General features: G+C 45.2%; 1 protein-coding gene across 5 annotated transcripts in view; it reads right to left on the reverse strand.

Annotated features, from left to right (window-relative positions):
• The window catches only part of LOC135897326 (uncharacterized), a 334,910-nt gene that overhangs the window by 178,649 nt on the left and 132,328 nt on the right, over positions 1–23,933 (reverse strand). For all 5 annotated transcript variants that reach the window (XM_065425932.1, XM_065425935.1, XM_065425936.1 and 2 more), the window contains one exon: positions 7,819–8,042. In XM_065425932.1, the coding sequence (XP_065282004.1) occupies positions 7,819–8,042 (224 nt within the window). The remainder of the gene's footprint in view (positions 1–7,818; positions 8,043–23,933) is intronic.

The raw sequence follows: 23,933 nt of genomic DNA on the forward strand, positions 1-23,933 counted from the left end.
TGACACTAGATATGGATGAGGACTAACTTTCAACTGAGGTTCATTTGTAAAAATGTGGCGAGTTATATAACTTACCAGAAAAGAAAAGGACGATGAGCAAAACGAGAAGGTGAAAGCAGGAGCTAACGTTTCGACAAGTGGACTTGTCTTCTTCAAGGTCCACTTGTGGAAACGTTGGCTCCTACTTTCACCTTGTTCTCAAGTTGCTCATCGTCTGGAATTTCATCGTCTGAAAATAGAGAAAAATTCCAAGTGCAGGAAAAAAATAATTACAATTGCTAATCCTGCATGCCAGCACCTTTCAAGAAACACTGTTGTTATTCCAGTAGACAGACTGACAGCTTGCTTATGCAAGCACATTCTTCCAGTTCCATGCCATTGAGAAAAAAATGAGTTTCCTGGAAGGTAGCCACATGCACACTTGGTGATCACAATGTTTTTTTTCCCTGGACTTGTATATCTTATATGTATTTTCTCCCTTTCCCGCTTTTATGTTTGGTTTCATCAAGCACTAGTCTTTATCAGGTTTTATTGCTGTACTACTTTCTGGTAACCTTTATAGATCACTGCATTTTCACAATAAACCTTTTAATTAGAAGTTAGCGTACCCTGTTCTTACTGCTTCACACTATACATTCTTGCTAAATTGGCCAAATAAAAGATTTTATAAGGTACACAGAAGCATCATAAGGGCTATTAAAGTGACTTGTGGAAGACTAAAAGAAAAATGAATAGCCTGGCTGCAAATGGCACCAGAGAACACATAGGACGAACAAGAAAACCGAGATGATCTAACAACCAAAAGTTTAATGTACACACTGAGTAAATGCTCGCCGACAATAGACTGAACATACACAAAAAGGAGAAGCGAAAATTCATGTGCATTTCCTGACAGGAAATGCATCCATTACTAATGGAGGCTGTGCTGACAAGATTAACCCAGCATTTTTAGATCTACAGCTTCCGTAATTTGTCTAGGCAGCCGATCTGCACAGAATGCTAGCATCTTCCTCTACAATGCACGCTCAGATGTGGAGAGTGCGTTGTAGAGGAAGCTAGCATTCTGTGGAGATCGGCTGCCTAGAGAAATTATGGAAGATGCAGATGCAAAGACACTGGGAGAATCTTGTGTCAGCATGGCCTCTGTTACACTTTCAGAGATGGATGCGTTTCTTGTTGGGATCTGTATGGACACACATCAGATCTTGCTTCTGCTTTTTGTGTAAATTCGATTTATTGCCTGTCGACCAGCATTTACTCGGCATGTTCAATAAACTTTCACTTGTTAATACACCTCATAATTGTCTTGGTCTCTAGCAGAAAGGTGTTCATTCTTTTTACAGTGAAGCTGTATATGCCTATGCGAAACACTCGTGGTCCGATCACAAAAACCCTAGTGTGGGGGTGTGAGCCATTGTTTAAGGGGGTGTGAGCCATTGCATTCGTCTTGCATGATGGACGGAGAAATTTCTTGTTGGGTAGACATAGAAATGCTTATGCATTTCAAACATACATTTATTTAGTATTATTGCAGGGAAGGGACACAGAGGGGGATGGAGTTATGACAAGATCATGATGTCATTATTATCTCGCAGCAAAGGTGTGGTGGGCCATTCACTAGACCGATAGTGACGTCGTTTCTCTCTAGCAGCAGACCGTGCGTGCAACAGTCTCTCTCCGACTTCCCAATAGGTTCGAAAATGTGTCCCTGTATTTAATTAAATGGAATATGCAGCCCCGGTGTGTTACTTCGTAACTACAGTGCATAACTGAGTCATAAACATTACGATTAACGCATTACAAAACACAACTGCGTAACATAATTCAGAAAGACTTTGATGGATCCGCTGGATTAACACAATGAACCACTCATTGCACTTTCCATGATGGTGATCTTGCAAAGTGTGATGTGTGGCATTCCAAATAAACAATGTGATAAACCAAAGCCAAACATGTGCATAACCTCATTAAGAAACACCGACATAACCAATAATAAACCATAGGAATTAGTGATAAACACCGGGGCCGCACATTTCAGCTTCGCTGGTTTACCGTCTGTACAGGGTGCATGGTCAGAAACTTTTTCTGTTATTGTTTGTTAAGTATTGTATAACGTTGTGCCAGTAAAACATGTTGGGCTAGTTGGTGCAATGTATTGGTACTGCTTTTTTTTGGTGTTTTTTTCTTGATGTTGTGCCCTTCTTTATTTTGTAACAACTTTTTTATTCCTCCTTGCATAATATTCCAACCTTGCAGCCTGCGAGGTATATAAATAAATAAGTACATAAGCACGTCATTCATTCATCTGCATACACCTCGCACCATTCCTTGCTCAACAAATGTCACTGTGTTGATGTCTCGCAGCGTGCATCTACATTAACTGCCATTTGCGTTTCGGTATGGTTTGTGAACAGTGTAATGCATAAAGATTACATGACATTAAGGTTGTGACTTATGCGGTGCATAAGCAAAGCTTGCAAAAGATGACATGTTGGATTGTTGAAAGTAACACAAATTGTATATATCGCAGTTCCTTTAACAGCATTTAATTCACCACTTGACAAAAACTTCACTTCGCATAGATTCCAACACGTACACTGAATCTGCAGTTTTTTTTTTGCTTATTAATGTAGTTGTTACTGAATGGCCACATTGTAGATTTGAAAACAAAGTTAAATAAATTTGTTTGTTGCAATATAACAATATGTGTAGATCACTGCGTTTGTAACACTAGAACTTGATACAAACATGCACACTATAGGATGCAGGCAAATGCTCAGAACAAACTCCAGAATGTTTGCATCCTGATACTTATGAAAGTGAACGATTTCATTCCATGGCTGTCAAAAGAGGGAGAGAGAAAACTTGTGTTCGTGGAACAAAAACGCATTGATAAGCTTAGACATATAGTCATTGCTTAACACTTTAGAAATGAATAATTATAGCTTGCTATCGACATTGAAGCAGCCTTTCGACAGCAAGGAAAGGAATCAGTTTTTCCAGCTCTGAACATTGAATTGCAGGAAATGCAAGTAGGCATAAAATTCTGCCAATATAATCTGATTAGGAATACCAAATTCGAATAAACATTGAGACTTGCATTAATTTGTACTTTCTCTGACTGAGCAATCTAGGTTGAAATGACTGCCATAAGCATATCGTAACAATGTTTATCTAATACAGGTTAAATGCATGACTAGCTTAAGAAATCTGGATCATTGCTATAAATTACAGTGAAGAAACTATAATATCTAATAACATTAATAATATAAGAACAATATTTATTTCCACAAAACAGGCTAACCGTGAGAGAAGTGCGAGGCTGAGCAGAAAGCTGAAAAATTCTACGGCAAGTGCGCCTGCCGCAGGCCTACGATCCTGCATTGTGACTAGCGCGTATTGATATGGTCTTCTTGTTAGAAGTTCCGAGTATACTGCCAGCGCGAGACACAGGACAACAAAGTGGGCGAGAAGCGTGTCTTTTAGAATGATATGTTACAACGTACAGGTTTCTACAAAAGTGACGGTAACTGCTCGAAACATTTGATGCGTCGGCTTTTGCGCCTTTAGAAATATTTAGAGAGGGCTCCCATATATATATTCGCAGCGCAAGCACGGCGATGGACGAACCAGGATAGCGCTAAAGTTGAATTTCACAACACAATTTTCATTCCACGTCGTAATCACACAGATCATTTGAGGCTTCGTTCAGTGGCACTAGCGTGCTTTCGGGTTGGTGCTTCTTGTTGCGTTTTGCGTAAAATATGGCTAGTAGCAGGCACCACATATGCGCAATCACGGGCAATATACACGCATTATTTCTTCAGAAGCTGACGCTGAGCACGGGTAGCGCGAGGATATTGTTGGGCTGACACGACGACTTCGTGGCAGCCGAATTCTGACTACTGCATATGCGGTGAGGGTAGCAATATGAACCGGTCGATAGGTCATCTTGTAGATTGTTGTAGCGCAGGCAGAACGAAACGGTCATAGAAGGCAGATGAGGCAACACCCGGCGCAGAACCACCTGCGAACAGCTGTTTACGTGCGCCATGTCGCACTGAACTACCGAAACCGCCGTCGCGCACTCCAAGACAAATCTTAACTAACATTTTTAAATTAGTAAACGTACATATTATTTGCTTGTAATCAAGAAAAGTCAATAATATCATACTGTAAATGTTTTATTCACTAAAATGAAAGAATTGTGCACCGTGTGTCACGAAACCTGGCAGTAAGCAACCCTGGGCGTCGCACCAGTCGCATTGTTGAAATCGCAATCATGTGAAATGAGCCCTCTAAAAATCGCACTGCGACGCGTGCGACAGCACCGATTTTCGTCGTTGCAGTCGCAGCATGCGAAACAGCCTTTACGCTGCCGACGCTCGACGCAAGAACGGGAGCCTAGGAGCTGCGCTCTAAGAGAAATTGCGTATCTGGAAAGTCGTACAAGTTAAATCAACATCATTTATTCGCATGCACGTAATAGCATGTATAGGTTGTAACGAATCAGTTGTTGCAGAGTGTAGGTTGTCGGAGACGCGTTATGTGCCAGTATTTGTGAACATGAATGGAATAATGAGGCATGTTCCTGTTTCAATAAAACTTCGGTTGGGGCTAGTGGGTACATAGTATTTTGAAGGTGAAAAATTCAGTGCAAACATCCAGGACAAACCACAAAGAAGAGACGAGACAAACACAGCGCCAGTGCTCGTCTCGTCTCTTCTTTGTGGGTTGTCCTGGATGTTCGCGCTGAATTTTTCACCGTCAAAATAATACGTTCCAGCTTAGGTCAGCTATTTAGTATAGAGCCGACATTTTGCTTACACACTCTTTGATAAAAGTGTATCATATGGGGCATTTATAAAAATGGAGAAGTTTTTAGCACGGAGCTTTTTAAACAACGGCGCTGAGGGAAAGTCTTAATGCATGTTACGGATACAGCGAGTGAGTGAGTGAGTGAAACAACTTTATTTTGTCCACTAGAGACGTAAGCAAACGCCACGCCACCTGGCTAGGCCCACTCGGGGACCACCAGGTGGAACCTGACGGCCCTGTCGCGAGCCCTCTGGACTGCCAGGGTTTGAGAGGTCTGATCCTGGGCCCTAATCAGCTTCTTCATTTCCTCTTGAGTGAAAGGAGGACCGGCAGAGGCGCAGCCCCACAGGACATGTTCGAAGTCCGCATAGTCACCACACAGAGTGCAATCCGGGCTTGGGAACCGGTCGGGGTACATTGTGTGTAGCGCTGCGGGGCTCGGGTAAGTGCTTGTTTGCAGTAGTCTGAGAGTGACTGCCTGGGCCCTGCACAGCGAGGAGTGCGGCGAAGGTAGGACTCTTCTTGACAGATAATTGTATTTGCAGATTTCGTTGTACGAGCAGAGAGGCTCGGGTCGCCCAGGAGAGGACGCGTTGCCCAGCGCACGGTCAGTCATACCTCGTGCAGCCGAGTGCGCCTCCTCGTTGGGGTTGATCAAGGCACCCTCAATGGTCCCAAGGTGCGTAGGGAACCAGGCCAAAGAGTGATGTTTCATGTCTTTGGCACTTTGGATGATACGTAGGGCCTGGGGAGCCACCATTCCCATCTGAAAGGCCCTGACAGCGGCCTTAGAATCCGAATAAATCGTGTCATGTACACTGTCCGTCAATGCAAGAGCAAAAGCAACTTGCTCTGCAACGCTGGAATTAGAAGTGCGGACGGTAGCGCAGCTAAGGATTTTAGCATCACAGTCGATGACCACTGAGGAGAAGGCCTCTTCTTGAACGTAGGAAGCAGCGTCTACGAAGCATGTTCGGTCCTTGTTCAAGCGGGCACTGGCGAGCAGAGCTTTACCCCTGGCTCGCCTTCGTCCTTCGTTGTAGGTGGGATGCATATTTCGTGGCACCCGGTGTATGTAAATTTTGGACCTTACGTCGCTGGGCAGCTTCACAGCGTCGAGACTGACGACCATGGGGTTACGTCCCAGCTTGCCAAGTATGGCTCGGCCCGCTGGGGTACCGGAGAGTCTGACAAACTGGGAAAATTCTTGGGCTTCAACGATTTCTTCGAACGTGTTGTGAATTCCCAAATTGAGAAGGTCTTTTGTGTGCGTTCGCATGGGAAGGCCGACGGCAAGCTTGAAGACTCTTCTGATTAAGGCGTTGATCTTGTTGCGCTCCGATACGAGCCAATTGTGCATAGCCCCTGAATAAGCGAGGTGGCAGAGCACGAAGGCGTGGATGATCCGGATCAGATTGTCTTCCTTGATTCCGTAGTACCTATTGACAGATACAGCGAACGATTTTCTTTTATGTAGCACTCGCTGTGATTGCTTAGTGGCTATGGTGTTGGGCTGCTAAGCACGAGGTCGCGGGATCGGATCCCGGCCTTGGCGACCGCATTTGAATGGCGGCAAAATGCGAAAACACCCGTGTACTTAGATTACGGCGCACGTTGAAGAACCCCACGTGGTCGAAATATTCCGGAGTCCCCCACTACAGCCTGCCTCATAATCAGATCGTGGTTTTGTAAGTAAAATGCCATAAGTTTGTTTTTCTGTAGCAAAAACAGTCGATTTATGGTTGATGTTGAAGCTGTACTCCAGACGAGGCAGCAGTAGTAGACCTGACTAAGTGATAACGAGTTATATACCAACACTTTGACCTTTATGGGTAGGTATTTCACTGAGTTGACTACCTTTCTATACTACGAAGCTTATGGGAGCAATCCAGAAAAGGTAACCCGTAACTCCCCCCCTCCTTTGTGTAGATATTCATAAACTATTGATGAGCACTTCTCTCATCTTGAAGAACGATATCATCCGCGTATATCGGTCCAGTAGATAGGACCTGCCTTTCAACTTTGTCCCAAGTTATTCACGAACATATTAAAATTTATCAGACTCACTTCCTGTCCTTCTTCCTATTCCCTTTAAGAAAATCATAAATGCCATTGCTGGTAACCATTATCATTGGAGACATCCCTTTTTTGCTTTTACATGTTTTGCTTCTCCTCCTAATTGCTCGTAGGTAACCCCTACGGTGTTCTCCTTGTACACTTCGTGTAAAAAAGATATAGTTGCCCTACTCGCCCCATTCATTACAAAAATATTTCCTAGCAGGGATGAGGTTCATGCTGCAGTATACGCCTTCACTCATATTCAGATGTGCTATATATCCATAGTTATGCTGTTTCTTGAGCCATGTCAGTGCACTTTGTCGTAGAGCACACGTTATCTTCTTGTCGGCAGAATTTCCAAAGCTATTCTCTGCCTCTCCTGCCCATGACTGTAACTATGTGACACTTTCCGCGAGCACCTTATGAGCCTAATAGTGCTCCGAATGCGAAACACGTAAACTATGGTAATGGTCATGTCTACCTAACGGTACCGCGTGTCATCATCGATCCATATGTTCAAGCCGCGGGTCTATCAAGCGCGATCGAGTCAAAGTAAGTGCGAACAAACATTTGGGAAAAACTTCGCCGAAATAATTGGGAATTACCGTCACAACACATGCTGCCCAGGATTTGCAGAGAACGCTCAGTGATGTTCAGCGGCATAAGTAAGTAGATTCGTCCTTCTCTATCTTTCTCGCCAAATACGCTTTACAAATGGGAAAAAGCGATATCCGAAGCTCGTATTTTCCGATTGTTCGTGTTCGATTTCCACACTGCACTATTTTTACACATCTACTGTTGCATCATTTACATATATGACAGTTACGGAAATGACAGTTTAAGTTCTCCTCGCTATTAGTAGCGACGATGTCTCGAGTAGATCATACGTGGCGCAAGAAGATGATGAATTTTACGCTCCCTCCCCACTGCATGAGTACTCACACATATGCGGCATACTCGTCGGCACCGAAGTCGACCACCGAAGTCCTTCGGCCCATCGCACGGGTTGTAGCCGTGAAGCGTGGTAGGGTGCCCGGCTGCTTGAGGATCGAGGCTCGGCGCTGAGCCAGTGAGGCGGTCGCCGCGAGATCCGCGGGCGACAGCGACAACTCTTCGGGTGACGGCACGTCCTTTTGGGCCCGTAGCGCTTGCTCGGAAGCTTTCCTCTGCACCAGTGGCGTAACCGTAAAATTCTTTCTGGAGGTGGGGAGGGGGGGGGGGGGTGGATGGCGCCAATTTGACCGGGGAACAGAGAGGGTGTGGTCAGAGGAAGGGGGCTGGCCTTACACTAACACAGACATTTAGGGAGAGGACGGAGGAGGCACGTGCCCGGTGCCACCTCTGGCTACGCCACAGCTCTGCAGGGAACAAAATGTAAAACGATGACAGGAAGATTTAATTTTTATGCAGTGCCCTCTTCTCCTTCCGAAGCGTTTTGTGATATATATATATATATATATATATATATATATATATATATATATATATATATATATATATATATATATATATATATATATATATATATATATATATATATATATATAGACACACACACGCACATATACATGACCCTAGTTTCGAGATATTTATTCCCGAACTTTGCGGAGAGATGCATTGTTGTTCCACTTACTTTCTTAAGAAAACGTCATTTTATGCCCTGACGCACAAAATAACTGGAACGCAGATGCATTTCTCCGCAAAGTTCGGGAATTATCATATAGAAACTGTTGCCGTCCTGAGAATCCGTTCCAAGTAGATCCGCCTTGCGAACTCCACGGCTACAATTTGTAAATTGCAGCATGGACAATAAGGTAATTAGCTATAAACATAATTAGTAAATTCTTGGTAATTATTCGCTTTTTCACTTCTTTGTGTGCGCGCAAGTTACGTCCGCCTCTTCCAAGCTAGTAGACCAGCTCATGAACTAGAATTGTACTATCTGCCACAGGCAACCTTCAAAAATTTTGGAAGGTGTTCGCTGAAATGCACTGTATGTGGTATTTATTATATAGCATGTTTATGTAGTTGTATGCATATTTCCACATAATTTACTAGTGATTGTTCACGTCCTCCACTTACGTTGATGTTTGTTACTTCATCTTATCGTATAACTTTTCATTAAGTTTTTATTTCAATTTTCATGCACGCGTAGACTTTGCACATAAACACTTTGCCTGCAATCACAAAAGATACCACCTGTGCGAAGAATGAAATGGAGTTCGCGCAACTCAAGAGGTTAGTGGAGGTCGCAATATGGTTGTCATGTAACGAACTGAGGGTGTAGTGACCGTCTTCGTGGTCTCGCAAAAGTTGTAGTGACTTCAAACAAAGAACAAGAGAAACACTCCTCTGACAGCTGCGACCCCTCGCGTGATCTACGCTAACACGTGACCCCTCTACCCTCCATTCCACCGGCTGTGCCTTTCCATGTTATATTTATCACGCCCCTCCCATGTGGACGCTACTGAATGTACTCGTGTTTGTCTTTACAGGCTACCTATGCTTTTCTTTTTAATGCGAAAGCATATTATGCCCCATTACATGAAAATTCGGCGTCGTTGGCGGCATGACCGAGCGATGGTAGAGAAAACGGCCGACAGCGCAGAGTAAAAACGCGCCAGAAATGCTCGGATTGACGTCAAATTTCTCAGGGAGGTTTCAGTAAACAAATTAACGGCTTTGCAAAGAAAATTTCGTACATTTCGGTCTCGGTGGGATTCGAGCCCGGACCACTGGGGTGCGAGACGGACACGCTTCTCCGAGGCCACGGTGGCTACGCGGTTCTGGCTGACTAAAGGCGAGCCTAGTGCTTGCGCCATTGCACACGTCACGTCGCAGCCATCTGGCTGTCTAAAGGCGTGGCTTAGTGCGTGCGTCATTGGGCGCGTGACAGCGCAGCCAATGGGGAGCAGGTGGCGCTACGTCAGGAGTGCAATAATTGAATGTGTAAAATAAAAAATGGCTGTGGCTTAGCTAAGGTTAAGCCCAGGATGCGAAGCATACTAGCCTTTATTTTAGTTGTTGAACCACTGTTTAGCCTGGTGAACTGCTGTTGCTTGGCTATATTTGGTTCGGCTAGACGAAGAAACAACTCATGCGTTACTCTGCTTCGCCTTCAAGAGTGGAACGCGACAGCGTTCCCGTCGACCCGCCAAGGGGTGTAAGACAATGGCCTACGGCGCAGCGACTACGCGCCCCACATTGGACGCGGTGAGCGTCAAGCAACGCAGCGTTCGGCGCGGCAACGAAATGTGCGCCTGAGCAAGCGACGCACGCTTGAGCCTTAGAAACAGCTCGTTTCTAAGGCAACACCGCATTCACTAGAGGCGCTTTTGCACCGCTTTGAAGCTTCGTACTCGTGGCTTAGCGGTAGCGTCTCCGTCTCACATTCCGGAGACCCTGGTTCGATTCCCACCCAGCCCATGCAAGCGCAGCTGCTTTTATACCGCCGCGACGCCGCGAGCGACGGCGCGAGTTGGAGCCCCGTTTCTCGTCTGTCGTGACGTCACGGTGTCACGTGGTATTGAAGGCGACACCGCCGCGCCTGAGGAGCTGGGTTGAGCTCTCGTAATATGCTTCGCATAAAAGAATTAATGTCCAATTGAACGCCACTGAGCGGTCCTTCGTGTTATGAACTCCTCGCGGGTAAGCGAGGGCGTTGAGACGCTTGGCGCGTTTTGATAGGGCGTGACCGAGACGCAGTTAGAACGCCGGCGAGGGCTTGCGCGGACAAGGAACACGCGGAAAGAAACATTTTCACAGCCAAATAGTTTATTCAGACAACGTATGGCACAGTTGCCTAGGGCGCAGACCAAAAGGTAAGTGGATGCCTGACAAGGAGTCTGCGCCCTTCTTGCTCCCATTCGAGAGCACAAGACATTCAGCGCTTAAAATAAACACTAAACGAGATATAAATACAGAGTGGTTGGTAACATTGAAATGGGAGTTATTTCATATCGAACATTTATGTACGATTGGGGAAAATGCTGTAAGAAACAACAGAAAAAAACAAAACAAAAAAGTGGTCATGCCTGCAGTGACAATAGATACATAGTGATGTTATTTTTTGAAAGCTTTGAATGATTTACTTTCCTGGATAATGTTTACAGCAGGATGGTGATCATTTAAAAAACTGGAAATTCTGTAGCTAAGTTTCTGGGTGCCATAGTTCGTACTTTTTTCTTATTTTAACGTATGTGCCGGGTGTTGTAGGTGTATGTTTTCTTTAGATATTTGACTGAAGGGACTCTAATGATTTGATATTCCCACACGTAAGCAGTCTTGAGTGCGTCTGCCGAGTAGTTCTTTTTTCTTTTTGTCACAGAACATTCAACGCACGGACACGCGATGGCTCGACAGACACACAGTGTTTGTGTGCGGCTTCCCCATAGAGAACCGTACCTGCGTAAAGAGCGGACACTCGAGCCGTTTCGAGGCCGAACTAGTAAGGGTCTGACCACTCGCCAGGTGGCGTAGCGATTTGCGCTTCCACTTTACCTCAAATACATGCAGCTTATCATACGTCTACGGGGTTACGTCCACGCATCCCGTTTCCGTTGATGCTGTGCCGGTCATCCCAGTTGAAAGTGACAACAGAGGTTGTGTTCTACTACAGAAATTTCTGTTGTACAACAGGATTTTGCTGTAGTAACTACAGATTCCTGATGGAGCGACAGACTTTTCTGATGTACAACAGACATTTCTTGTTGTGACTACAGAAGTACAGCCTGTCGTATGTCTCTTGTTACAACAGAAAGCTGAAGCTCTACAACAGATTTTTGTAGTACTACAGAAAAATTTGTCATCACTACAGGCACCCTGTTGTCCCAACAGAAATGTTCCTGAAGTAACCCCAAAAACTTCTGTAGTGCTACAGAGAGCTGTTGAAATACTACAGAAACCTATTGTGGCAACAGGCCCCCAATTGTCACAACAGAAGTGTTCCTGAAGTAATGCGACCAACTTCTGTTGTACTACAGAAAAATGTTGTTGTACGACAGAAACCTATCATTGCAACAGGCCCCCAGTTGTCATAACAGAAGTGTTCCTGAAGTAATGGACAAACTTCTGTTGTACTACAGAGAACTGTTCCACAACGGAAACATATCGTCGCAACATGTACCCAATGATGACAACAGAAGTGCACTGAAATTGTGCGATGTGACAAGCTTCTGTAGTGCCCAGTTGAAAAAGACAAGAGGAATTCCTGTCGCAACTACAGAAATTCTGTTGTACGACAGAAGTTCTTGACATTTCTTAATTCCCAGTTGAAAAAGACAACAGGAATTCCTGTCGCAACTACAGAAATTTCTGTTGTACAACAGGATTTTTCTGTAGTAACTACAGATTCCTGATGGAGCGACAGACTTTTCTGATGTACAACAGACATTTGTTGTTGCTACTACAGAAGTACAGTCTGTCGTATGTCTGTTGTTACAACAGAAAGCTGAAGCTCTACAACAGATTTTTGTAGTACTACAGAAAAATTTGTCATCACTACAGGCACCCTGTTGTCCCAACAGAAATACTCCTGAAGTAACCCGAAAAACTTCTGTAGTGCTACAGACAGCTGTTGAAATACTACAGAAACCTATTGTGGCAACAGGCCCCCAATTGTCACAACAGAAGTGTTCCTGATGTAATGCGACCAACTTCTGTTGTACTACAGAAAAATGTTGTTGTACGACAGAAACCTATCATTGCAACAGGCCCCCAGTTGTCATAACAGAAGTGTTCCTGAAGTAATGGACAAACTTCTGTTGTACTACAGAGAACTGTTCCACAACGGAAACCTATCGCCGCAACATATACCCAATGATGACAACAGAAGTGCACTGAAATTGTGTGATGCGACAAGCTTCTGTAGTGCCCGGTTGAAAAAGACAAAAGGAATTCCTGTCGCAACTACAGAAATTCTGTTGTACGACAGAAGTTGTTGACATTTCTTAATTGGGAGACATTTCTGACGTTACGACAGAAATTCTGATTTCGCAACAGAAGCATTCTGTCGCGACAACAAGAGTTATGAAGTCGGAACAACAGCTTTATATCCTGACAGCGACTCCGACGTTATGACACCAATTCTGACGTCGCAGCAGAAACATTCGGTCGCGACGGCCAAGAGTTCCGTAGTCACAACAGAAGCGCTTCCCGTCGCGGTCCTTTAAAATTGTATGTTTTTGCATCGGTTGTGTACACTGTACCTTTCTCCTGCGCGGTATTCAATCGCGCTTCTCTGAAGCCGGCAATGCTGACACCGATGGCACCGACACCGGTATTAAAGTCGACGTGGCGAATAGTTATAATTGTGCCGTGACGACGCGGCACCAGCAACGCCCTACCGGCCTTCTCAAAATCGGCCGCTGATCAAAATCATACCATCTGCGGGAATGGCTGCGTATCCGGTTTTTTTTTTTTGGTAAGATGTGGCACACAGGCCTGTGGACTTACATGTGCTGTTACAGTGACACATTAGTTAATTTCCCAGGAATATTTCACAAGCTTATGCGAAGCGGAAAAGAAGATTTCGGTTGTTCCACAAAGTTGCGTGAAAAGCTGTCTCGCTCGGGTCTCATTAATCTGATACAGTGCTGCCGTGAGAAGCCAGTATGCTGTCAGAAAGAACTCTCATCCACGAATGTTTATGTAGCTATTTTGCATTGAACACACGAATTATATGCGCGCTCAAAAGTGTAAAGAACGAGAGACAACTGTCGAAACTAGCCCTAAAAGTCAACGTTGTCTATTTCCGAATTTCTTATTTAATATGGATATCGTACATCAAAATCGATGTTCTAGCACTGCACGATGTACTTGTCGATGGTACGAACACTCTTGCTCTTCTAGAGATGCGGCACTTGATGCGGTGGAGTGATAGCGGATCTTGGCTCTCAAAATGCAAATGTAAACATCAGCGCACCAGCACGTCGTACTATTCACATCGCCAAAACGTACACTCGAAGACCATGTCAGGGGTGGCACAGTGGTAAGATGCCGGGCTAGGAATCGAGAGGTCGCATGTTCGAATCCTAGGCAAGGACGTTTTTTTTAATTTTTTTTTTTACTTTTATGTTTTTTTTTTTGCTAACAAATTTACATAATCTTACGGACGTCTCTGTCAATTTTTAATTAAATATTGATCAAGAACTACAGAACTTTCTACTACAGGACGTCACACTACAGACAACAGAACTACAGGCAACAGAACTACAGGCAACAGAACTACAGGCAACAGAACTACAGACAACAGAACTACAGAAACAACGTCCCAAAATACAACAGACTGGTAAAATTTCCTGTTGTGTTTTTCAACTGGGTTGAGAGACATTTCTGACGTTACGACATAAATTCTGATGTCGCAACAGAAGCATTCTGTCGCGAAGGCCAATAGTTATGAAGTCGTAACAGAAACGTTCTGTCGCGACTACAAGAGTTCTGAAGTCGGAACAACAGCTTTATATCGTGACAGTGACTCCGACGTTACGACACCAATTCCGACGTCGCAGCAGAAACATTCGGTCGCGACGGCCAAAAGTTCCGAAGTCGCAACAGAAGCGCTTTCCGTTGCGGCCCTTTAAAATTGTATGTTAGTTTCGCATCGGTGGTGTACACTGTACTTTTCTCTTGCACGGTATTCCATCGCGCTTCTCTGAAGCCGGCAATGCTGATGGCACCGACACCGGTATTAAAGTCGACGTGGTGAGTAGTTATAATTGTGCCGTGACGACGCGGCACTAGCAACGCCCTACTGGCCTCCTCAAAATCGGCCGCTGATCAAAATCATACCATCTGCGGGAATGGCTGCGTATCCGTTTTTTTTTTTGGTAAGATGTGGCACACAGACCTGTGGACTTACATGTGCTGTTACACTGACACATTAGTTAATTTCCCAGGAATATTTCACAAGCTTATGCGAAGCAGAAAAGAAGATTTGGGTCGTTCCATAAAGTTGCGTGAAAAGCTGTCTCGCTCGGGTCTCATTAATCTGGTACAGTGCTGCCGTGAGAAGCCAGTATGCTGTCAGAAAGAACTCTCATCCACGAATGTTTATGTAGCTATTTTGGATTGAACACACGAATTATATGCGCGCTCAAAAGTCTAAAGAACAAGAGACAACTGTCGAAACTAGCAGTAATAACCCTAAAAGTCAACGTTGTCTATTTCTGAATTTCTTATTTAATATGGATATCGTACATCAAAATCGATGTTCTAGCACTCCACGATGTACCTGTCGATGGTACGAACACTATTGCTCTTCTAGAGATGCGGCACTTGACGCGGTGGAGTGATAGCGGATCTTGGCTCTTAAAATGCAAATGTAAACATCAGCGCATCAGCACGTGGTACTATTGACATGGCCAAAATGTACATTCGAAAAGCATGTCAGGGATGGTGCAGTGGTAAGGTGCCGGGCTCGGAATCGCGAGGTCGCAAGTTGGAATCCTAGGCGGAGGCGTTTCTTTTTTTTAATTTTTTTTACTTTTATATTTTTCTTTTTTGTACTAACAAATTTACATAGCCTTAAGAAGGTCTCTGTCAATTTTTAATTAAATATTGATCAAGAACTACATAACTTTCTACTACGGGACGTCACACTACAAACAACAGAACTACAAACAACAGAACTACAGGCAACAGAACTACAGGCAACAGAACTACAGGCAACAGAACTACAGGCAACTTCCAAAATACGACAGACTGTGAAAATTTCCTGTTGTGTTTTTCAACTGGGATGTACCGCTGATTATGCTCACCGCACCGCGCTTTTGAACGCGTCGCCTCGCTCGTGCGGTAAGGTGTTTCCTTTTCTCTGCAGATATAATTTTGCTGTTTCTTGCGTTTAGAACATAGTTAGCAAGACGTTTGTTATGCTGGGTGAGCGTATTTTTTTACGTGTAGCACCCGTTTACCGTGCAGCCACCCTTTTGTTCTTGCAGCCATCTTATCCGGAAGAGCCTTTGCATTTGCATATGCATTTGTCTTTTCCTGCCACAATCGAACGCAATCCGTTACAGAGTTACTTCATAGGGCTAACCTTCCGACACTTGCTGAGCGCCGGAGGGTTGCTAGGTTAAAATGTATGTTCCAATAACAAACGCGAAGCCTAAACGTGGATCCCAGCCTGTACTTACGACTTCCTGGCAGAATATCACCATGGATTAATCACAGCTATGCTTTCATGCCTTATTCCTCCAGAGTTTACGTCTTTAAGCATTCTTTCCTGGTTAAAACAATTGTTCACTGGAACAAACCTAATTGCAAGGTTATTGAAAATGTTGACTCTGTGGTTTCCTTTGAAAGAAATTTGGAAATGTTTTACTAACCGTACGTGTATATATGCCTTGTACTTATATACCAGCCCGAAAAGGACTCGCAGTACGGACAAAAAAACAAACAAAAAATAAAAAATAAGTTACGACATGTAATTTTCGAAAAGTCACTTGCAAGACCTTCGGTTTAAAGCACAGGACTTGTTATATGTGGCTCACCCGTACCATCAAACAAACGCTTCATTTTACGCAGCTCGAGCACTGAATGCGCATTTGGGAACGTTTTCTGCAGGATGTTAACCTCACAGCACGCTGCATGAACCTGGTCCAGTTCGCAGGGGTCACATTTACTTGACGCGTTGCTTGTCATTGCTAAAACACTCTCCTCGCAGTTTGTGTATTTATCAAGTGTATGATACAGTATTTTTTCTGTCCAATTTTCTGTGTGAACAAGGAACAAATATACATTTTTGCATAGAACCACTGTTTCCTGTTGTGTGCAGCTGAGAAAAGCGGCTCAGAAACGGTGAAACAATAGCAATAAACAGAACCCTGAAGGCATTATTTTTCCAATCTGCATTAGCAAATTCAGCCTTGCTGGTTTTCGAGAAGCTTGGAGGCTTTTTCAATAAGATGTTTGCGATCCGTGAGTTTATTACGTCCATTTGTACGGCATGCTTAAAAATGAAATATTAAAGCTCTTGCGCTCCACTAGGGAAGAAGTATTGAAAATTTTTGCAGCCAAAGGTAAACCAGAATCGAAACCATTGTTATAGAAACCGAAACCAAAACAGAGCTAAACCACGCGTCTAAAACCTCGGTGGTGGTGGTGGTGGTGGTGGTGAGCAACGTTTATCTGCTCTATTTTACAGTGTTTTTTGCGGCTTCAGGTGGAGTCTCCCATCTTCTCTTCACAGTCGGTTCCCCTAGTCCAGGGCTCCACTGAGGGTAGCTGCCATGCGTGCACGCCTTACTAGTCCTTGTTGAACTTTCAGGATGTCGCTGGATAGCATCCTCTCCCACTGTTCTGCACTCGGGTTTTCTATTATGGCTACCTCGTCTATTTTCCGGCAAGCCCATGTGGTAAGGTATAGGGTTGGTTTGTCTCCACACCACGGGCACTCACTCTCGTACTGCGTGGGGTCGATTTCGCTTAGCATGTTTATGCACGGGAATGTTCCTGTTTGTAGCTGTCGCCATGCTACGGCGTCTTCTCTAATTAGTTGTTTGTGTGGGGGCGGGTATTTTCGTCTGATCCCTCTGTAATAGTTTAGCATCATTGCATAGCTTTGGGCTACCGGCTCGGTTTCCTCAGCGGGGTCGGGATGGTTGGAGGCTCGGTATGTTGCGCACCCTCGAGTTATCCTATCCGCCTCCTGATTTCCCGTAATGTCGGTATGTCCCGGCACCCAAACTATCGTGTGTGTGGCCTGGTTGTTTTCGGTTTTGCCACTTGAGCGGAAGATGCGGAGCGCGCTGTGGCTGACTCTGCCGTTTAGGCAGTTGCCGCATGCTGCTTGTGAGTCTGTGAGTATGGTTAAGGACCTGTTGGATCGGTAGCCCTCCGCTGCCGCTAGAGCCACGGCTGCCTCTTCGGCCTCGACTACTACAGTACCGGATAGATGCGCTGGTGATTTCTTCTAGGCCCGAGTTGATCACCGTTGCCACTTTGCTTTTCTTGTGGTTTCTGTTCTCAGTGTATGTAGTGGCGTCTACGTACACTGTGTGGTTTCTAGTTGCCCGTGTTTTTTGTATATACTCTCCTCTTGCTTCCCTTTGCGCCACGTATAGGTTCGGGTCCATTTTCCTGGTAACCTCGGAAGACAAAACTAGCGGCCTCACCAGCCGCTGGGGGCGCTGGCGGCAGGGCGGTAACTCGGCCACCAGGCCCTACGGGAGAGTCCGCTCCTTGGCAAAATGGTTCTCTATGGCTTCTCCTCGAAGAAGGCCGTGAGCGAAGTGATGTGACGCGCAAAATTACCTCTGAAAATACACCGCACAGAAGGAGGCACAAAAGATAAATACCTACATAGATGGTGAGAGTCGCGGGAGTTTCAAACTTAACCGCATTAAGATTATATTCACTGACACTAACTTGGCTCCGGAACTTTCTAATCGCAGACAGTTTACAATCAATTGTTAACGATTGTTCACATTGCTAACGATTGTTAACAATCGTTAACAATCTTTCTTTGCCCCTTTGCTATGTCACCTCTGATGTACCACAATATAACGTTCTTGGGCCGCTGCTACTTCTGATATACATTAATGATCTAGCCAATAACTGATCATCCTGAGTGCGAATTTCGTAGTATACTGAATTATTGTAAAGACCCTATAACAAGCCCCTTTAACTACCTCCTTTGTCAAAACAACCTTCAGCTTATTTGGATTGTTGTAAAACTTGGTTATTGGCTCTAAACTTATCTAAAGTCAAAGTAGTGTATTTCACTCGTAAACGCTCAGCCTCTAATTTCCCATATATAAAAAGGTCGCAGTTTCACCCGAAAGGTGAAGCATCGATTGCGATAGCACATTCCTAGACAGCTGTACGAAATAAGGATAGTAGATTTATCGGCCGAATAAACTATTAGACATTCGCGTACTAACAAAATTAGCAAGCATGGTTTCACGCGCGCACAGGCAAACATAAGCACATCTCACTCAACGAGCGCGCACACTCGCTGTCAAAACGCTGTCGTGAGGAAGAGCGGCAGCAGCAGCGAGCGAACTCACCTTCGTGCTGCCTCTCGCTTCAAGGCGAACTAATCGGCGAGAACAAAGCGCACACGAAGCTACGAGCCCCCGGCGCACGGATGCTCCGTACTCGTCGCAGATCGCTTTCAAGGTAGGGCTCGGGCAACCGTTCCATAGCAGCGCGACAGAAGACGGCGCGCTTCCTCCCCTCTTCCCTCCCTTGCGCGCGCGAGAATGAGCTGCCATCGTCGGCTCACCCTCGCAGCATAAGGTGCGCGGCGACGATGTTATAGCGCTTGGACTTTATGCGGAAAATCATGGCGGTGCAGATGGCGACGGCAGAAATGCGCCTGGAATCTCCATATAATTGATATCGCAACAATAACCTGTTTTTTTTTCTAGCTACTTCTTACTCAGGCGTTAATATCGTAGCAAGCCTGTCCTGGACCCATCACGTTACCACCACATGTGCGAATGCTTCAATATCACTAGCGTACTTACGCCGAAACCTACGCAATGCACATTCCAACATGCGCATGCAAGCTAGCTTTTCAGATGTTTATTCGCCCGCAACTAGAAATTGCATCTCTAATTTGGGCACCTTATCATAACAACCTGATCAGTTCTTGAGAATCAGGTCAAAATAGGGCCGTTAGGTTTATATCACGTAATTAAGGCTACCATTACAACACCTCGCAAATAAAACTTGATATTTCACTTCCGCCCTCAAGTATTCGTCATTTTTCACTGGTATCGTTACTTCCCAAGTACGCCCATGCAGCTAGAAAATATTCTTTACGGTTTGCACATCCCTTGCACATTCATTGCCCCTTGCACATCACTTAGATTACATAATTATCTGAGCTTCACGCCCATATACGGGGAGAGAACACTCACTCAATAATTGGTCGTGGCTTCTTCGTGCCGTTCTGTTATAGAACGGCCTTTCTGATTTCATCGTCTCCGAAACAAATCCTGACTAATTCCACCAGCTCATAAGTTCGTATTCCATTGCATAACTTTGACAAAAGGCATGATGTCCTTTCCTTTTTTTCCCAATTTTATGCACCGGTGAGTAAAAAACCGCTTCGCATTTTCAACTTTCAGTTTCTTCGCATGCCAGGCGGATAAAACAGATTCCTGTAGTCAATTTTTCTTTTCAAAGTGGAAAATCATAATAAAGTTATTGCTCTTCAAAGGCAATTCAAATAGGCCTCTTGTTATTTTGCCACGTAGCTAAAGTTCCTAACACGGAGAACAGTTTAAAAAATAAATAGTTTTAGCTGTGCCTGCATGAATGATAAGCTGCGATAAATTCACAGCACATTAGTGCAAATGTACTTCCGGTGACACATATCGATTAATATCATTTGATGCATAATAAAATTACAGTGTTTATTACCTAGTAACTGGCAAAAAATTTAATCGAGGCTTCACTAAGTACAGCCCACACAAGTACACCATTGAAAGAAATGCACACTAAAAACAGTGTGTATGTGTTGTTACAGTTGTAGGACGATATCACCGCTGACATCCAGTTGTAAGGTTTGTAGTCGGGCATGAACTATGTGGTAGCTGGCCCATGCCATCGTCCAACTCACGCTTGGGACGTGGTTGTAGGAAGGAACTTGCTCTTATCGAGAACTATGAGTACAGGATTTATTTACATATTTACATTAAAACAGGAGATACATTTCAATAGTCTAGCATGACTATCAAATGGAGCACGCAAGACGAAGCACACGAGCTCCAAGCACCAAGCACGTTCCTAGCAGCCGACAAACTGCTGCTTAAAAAGCCTCTGTCCTCCCTAGATCCCTAGGGGAGAGAAAACTGCTGTCCAACCTTCGTCCAATCGGACCGTCCACAGATGTTGCGGCGAAGTCGACCCGCCTTTGAGCGGGAGGGCTCACACACTCACATATGCACTTTGGATTTCTAGAACCCACTGAGTTGAGCGGGTCCTCGTAGCCAGGTTGTCACGCTTGACCCCAGGCGGGGCCTTTTAATTGCCGAGCTGACTTTTCCGGTAGCCGCGACAAGTTTCAGCAGACTGTGACGAACCCTGGTGCCTGAGGTAACGCACCGCAAAACACCCTTTGTTAGAGAGGCTATCTTGCTGCAAATAGACCATGAAGGCCATGGCAGGTCAACCAACAATACACGGTCCGCCAAACGTGGCCAGCCCTGCTGCCGTCGCCAACTCTCCGAAGGAGGCGCATGGTGGATTAACGCTGCCGCGGTCTCCATTTCTAAAAAGAAAGTGTATGGTCGGTTAGCGATGTCGTCGTCGCTGGTTCTCTGAAGGACGCCATCCCCGCGGGTCGATCGAAACAACTGCAGCGGGCTGAGATAGGTTCGCTGAGCAGTACCCCTGCAGGCCGATACGTAACAGCGTGCGTGTGCGAGCGCGCGTTTTGTGTACTGCTCTTAGTAATACATGAATCACCACCTCACCTACGCTTCCACCATAGTAATTGGGGCTTTCTTCTTTTTCCTCCAGCGTCCAAGATGATGGGCATAATTTCTCTTTTCAGGAAGAAGTACAAAAGCGAGATTATTGGTTTGCAAGCTGCCCACGCCAAGCCATAAGAAGCGCAACGGTCACCATAATGACAACAGGTCGTCTTCAACTACGTGCCTCACCATGAAATGTTTGCAAGTTTACCATATAGGGGGCTGTGAGCGCTATCAGGAAAGCAGCACTCTACAGTTTTGTATCGTACTGAGCGGAAATGCTGAAATTTGACGTACAAGCTTACTTGATTTTAAGGGAGTTTTATGACAATCGGAGAAGTAACAAGTTGAGTCCCAACTTGTTTCTTTTCTCGTCATGTAGCAAGCTCCTGCTTCGTAATGCACAAACTCTGTCATCTGCTATTTGCAAATCAGATTGACGGGCATTACCACCAAGTATCACATGCTCCCTCATAGCGTTAATTTATTACATGAAACTGCAAAGAATTTTAAAGCCTTCAAAACCACTCAGTGCAATTGTGAGGAAATAATGCTTCATGTTCCTTGAAACTCTGGTAGTCAAATTTCTACTTATTAGTCTATTTTTTATTTAAAGTACGCTCAGGGCCATATGCAATTAAAGAGGGGAGTGGGTACAAAGCAGTAGAGTAAAACAAACGAACAAGAGCAGTGAGTTCTCGTAATACAATTATTCTCCTGATTATACAATGTTAGCTAATGTTTTGCAAAAAAATTTGTTATCGGTGATGGCTGCGATACTTGAGGAAAGGCGGTTCCACTCCTGAGATGTACGGTGGATGAAAGATTGAAAGAAAGACTTTGTGCAGCGAGAATCAATCCTTGCGTTAGTGCGATGATCGATGCAGTTTGAAATGTACTTAAGGCCGCGGTATGAATTCGTCGTGAAGTGTGGTATGACGGAACATTTTATGAAGTAGCCAGACATGGTGACTGCGGCGATTAGCTAGGGGAATAAGTGCTGGTTAGTTTCATTAACGTTATACTCGCGGCACGGTTATAATTAGAAATAATGAAACGAGCAGAGTTATCTTGTACTAGTTCAAGTGAAGCAGGAAGACTAACGCGACTGGGATCCCATATTGCAAATGCATATTGAAGTTTTGAGCGTATTAGCGCCTTCTAAAGGCGTAGTTTTAAAGGAGACAGTACTTTGGAAAAGTTGCGTTGTAGGTACCCGAGCAGGTGAATAGCATTGTTAATGACATACTCCAAATTGGTCCAATTTAAATCATTTGTGATGTGTACACCAGTATATTGTAACAGATACGAAAGGCACGGACAAGAGCAAAGAAGGGAAGACGAAGGGGACGGAGAGTTAGAGAGGCCGAGCTGCGCTACTATCACGCTACGATCATCATCCATCGCCTGTAAATAAAACCATTTCTTCTCAACTCTTCGTAACAGTTGTGGTGGGAGGTGCGGGTAGTCGACACCCGAAGACCGAGGCTGAACCAGAACTTCTTCGACGGAGCCGTCGCATTGCTGGACTCCCACCGTATCTACCGGAGCTGAATATGTCCCACGACGCAGACGAACAACGGCCCATTCCAACAGCCGCGCCGACAAGTTCCGTTCTGCAACTGAGAAATGCGCGTCCCTTCGCCGGAAGATCGGACAAAGACGTCGAGGAATGGCTCATCCATTATCACCGGGTGAGTGCCGCCAACAAATGGAACAGCGCTTCTCAGCTTTCCAACGTAGTGTTCGTTCTAACGGATACTGCGTTGCTGTGTTTCGACAATAACGAGGAAACGTTCACAACATGAGGAAGATTTGTTTCCGAAATCAAATAGAGATTCGGCGACTCCACGACGAAAAAGAAAAGGGTGGAACAGACGCTACTGCGACGTGCGCAAGTGCCAGGCGAAACCTGCACGACCTATATTGAGGCGGTAATAAAACTGTAGGATGGTGGACTCTGGAATGTCTGAGGAAGATAAAGTCGGGCACATCCTGAAAGGAATTGCCGAAGACGTCTATAATTTCCTCATCGCAAAGGACAACCTGGCTTCCGTCACTGACATCATTCGGCATTGTCGTACTTTCGAGCAGCTGAAAACGAGGTGCATCACGCCGAAGTTTGGCAGGCTAGCCAATGTGACAACAGTTGCAAGCGTGGACAGCAACCAGCCCCTCGATCTTGCATCAACGATCCGGCAAATAGTTCGGGAAGAGCTCAGCCTGCACGCACAAGCGACACATTCAGGCACTCACAGCTTCCGCCTACCACCAGATTTCGAGTCAAACGTGGCATCCATCGCCCCGTACCCTACGGCGAGGGGCACCGAGGATTATGAACTCGCGCCCCGACAGCAGCCACGTCTCTACGACAGAGGCGCTACTTATGACGCTCGACCACAACGAGAGCAGCCGCGCTTTTACCCCCGAGGTCCTGTGACTTCTGTCAGGCTGCGACAAGAAGGGCACCGACCCTACTACCACGACGTGACTTATGAACGATATGACGGATTTCAGCGAGGCGCAGAGACACGTTATCCAAATGACAACGAACTTTCTCGCCGCCCGCAGCAGCCTAGCATCCGTTTCGAGGAAGATGCCGTGAACCGCGACCCTCCCGTGTGCTACAAC

The sequence above is a fragment of the Dermacentor albipictus genome, chromosome 2, assembly GCF_038994185.2.
Source record: "Dermacentor albipictus isolate Rhodes 1998 colony chromosome 2, USDA_Dalb.pri_finalv2, whole genome shotgun sequence".
NCBI classification, from domain to species: domain Eukaryota; kingdom Metazoa; phylum Arthropoda; class Arachnida; order Ixodida; family Ixodidae; genus Dermacentor; species Dermacentor albipictus.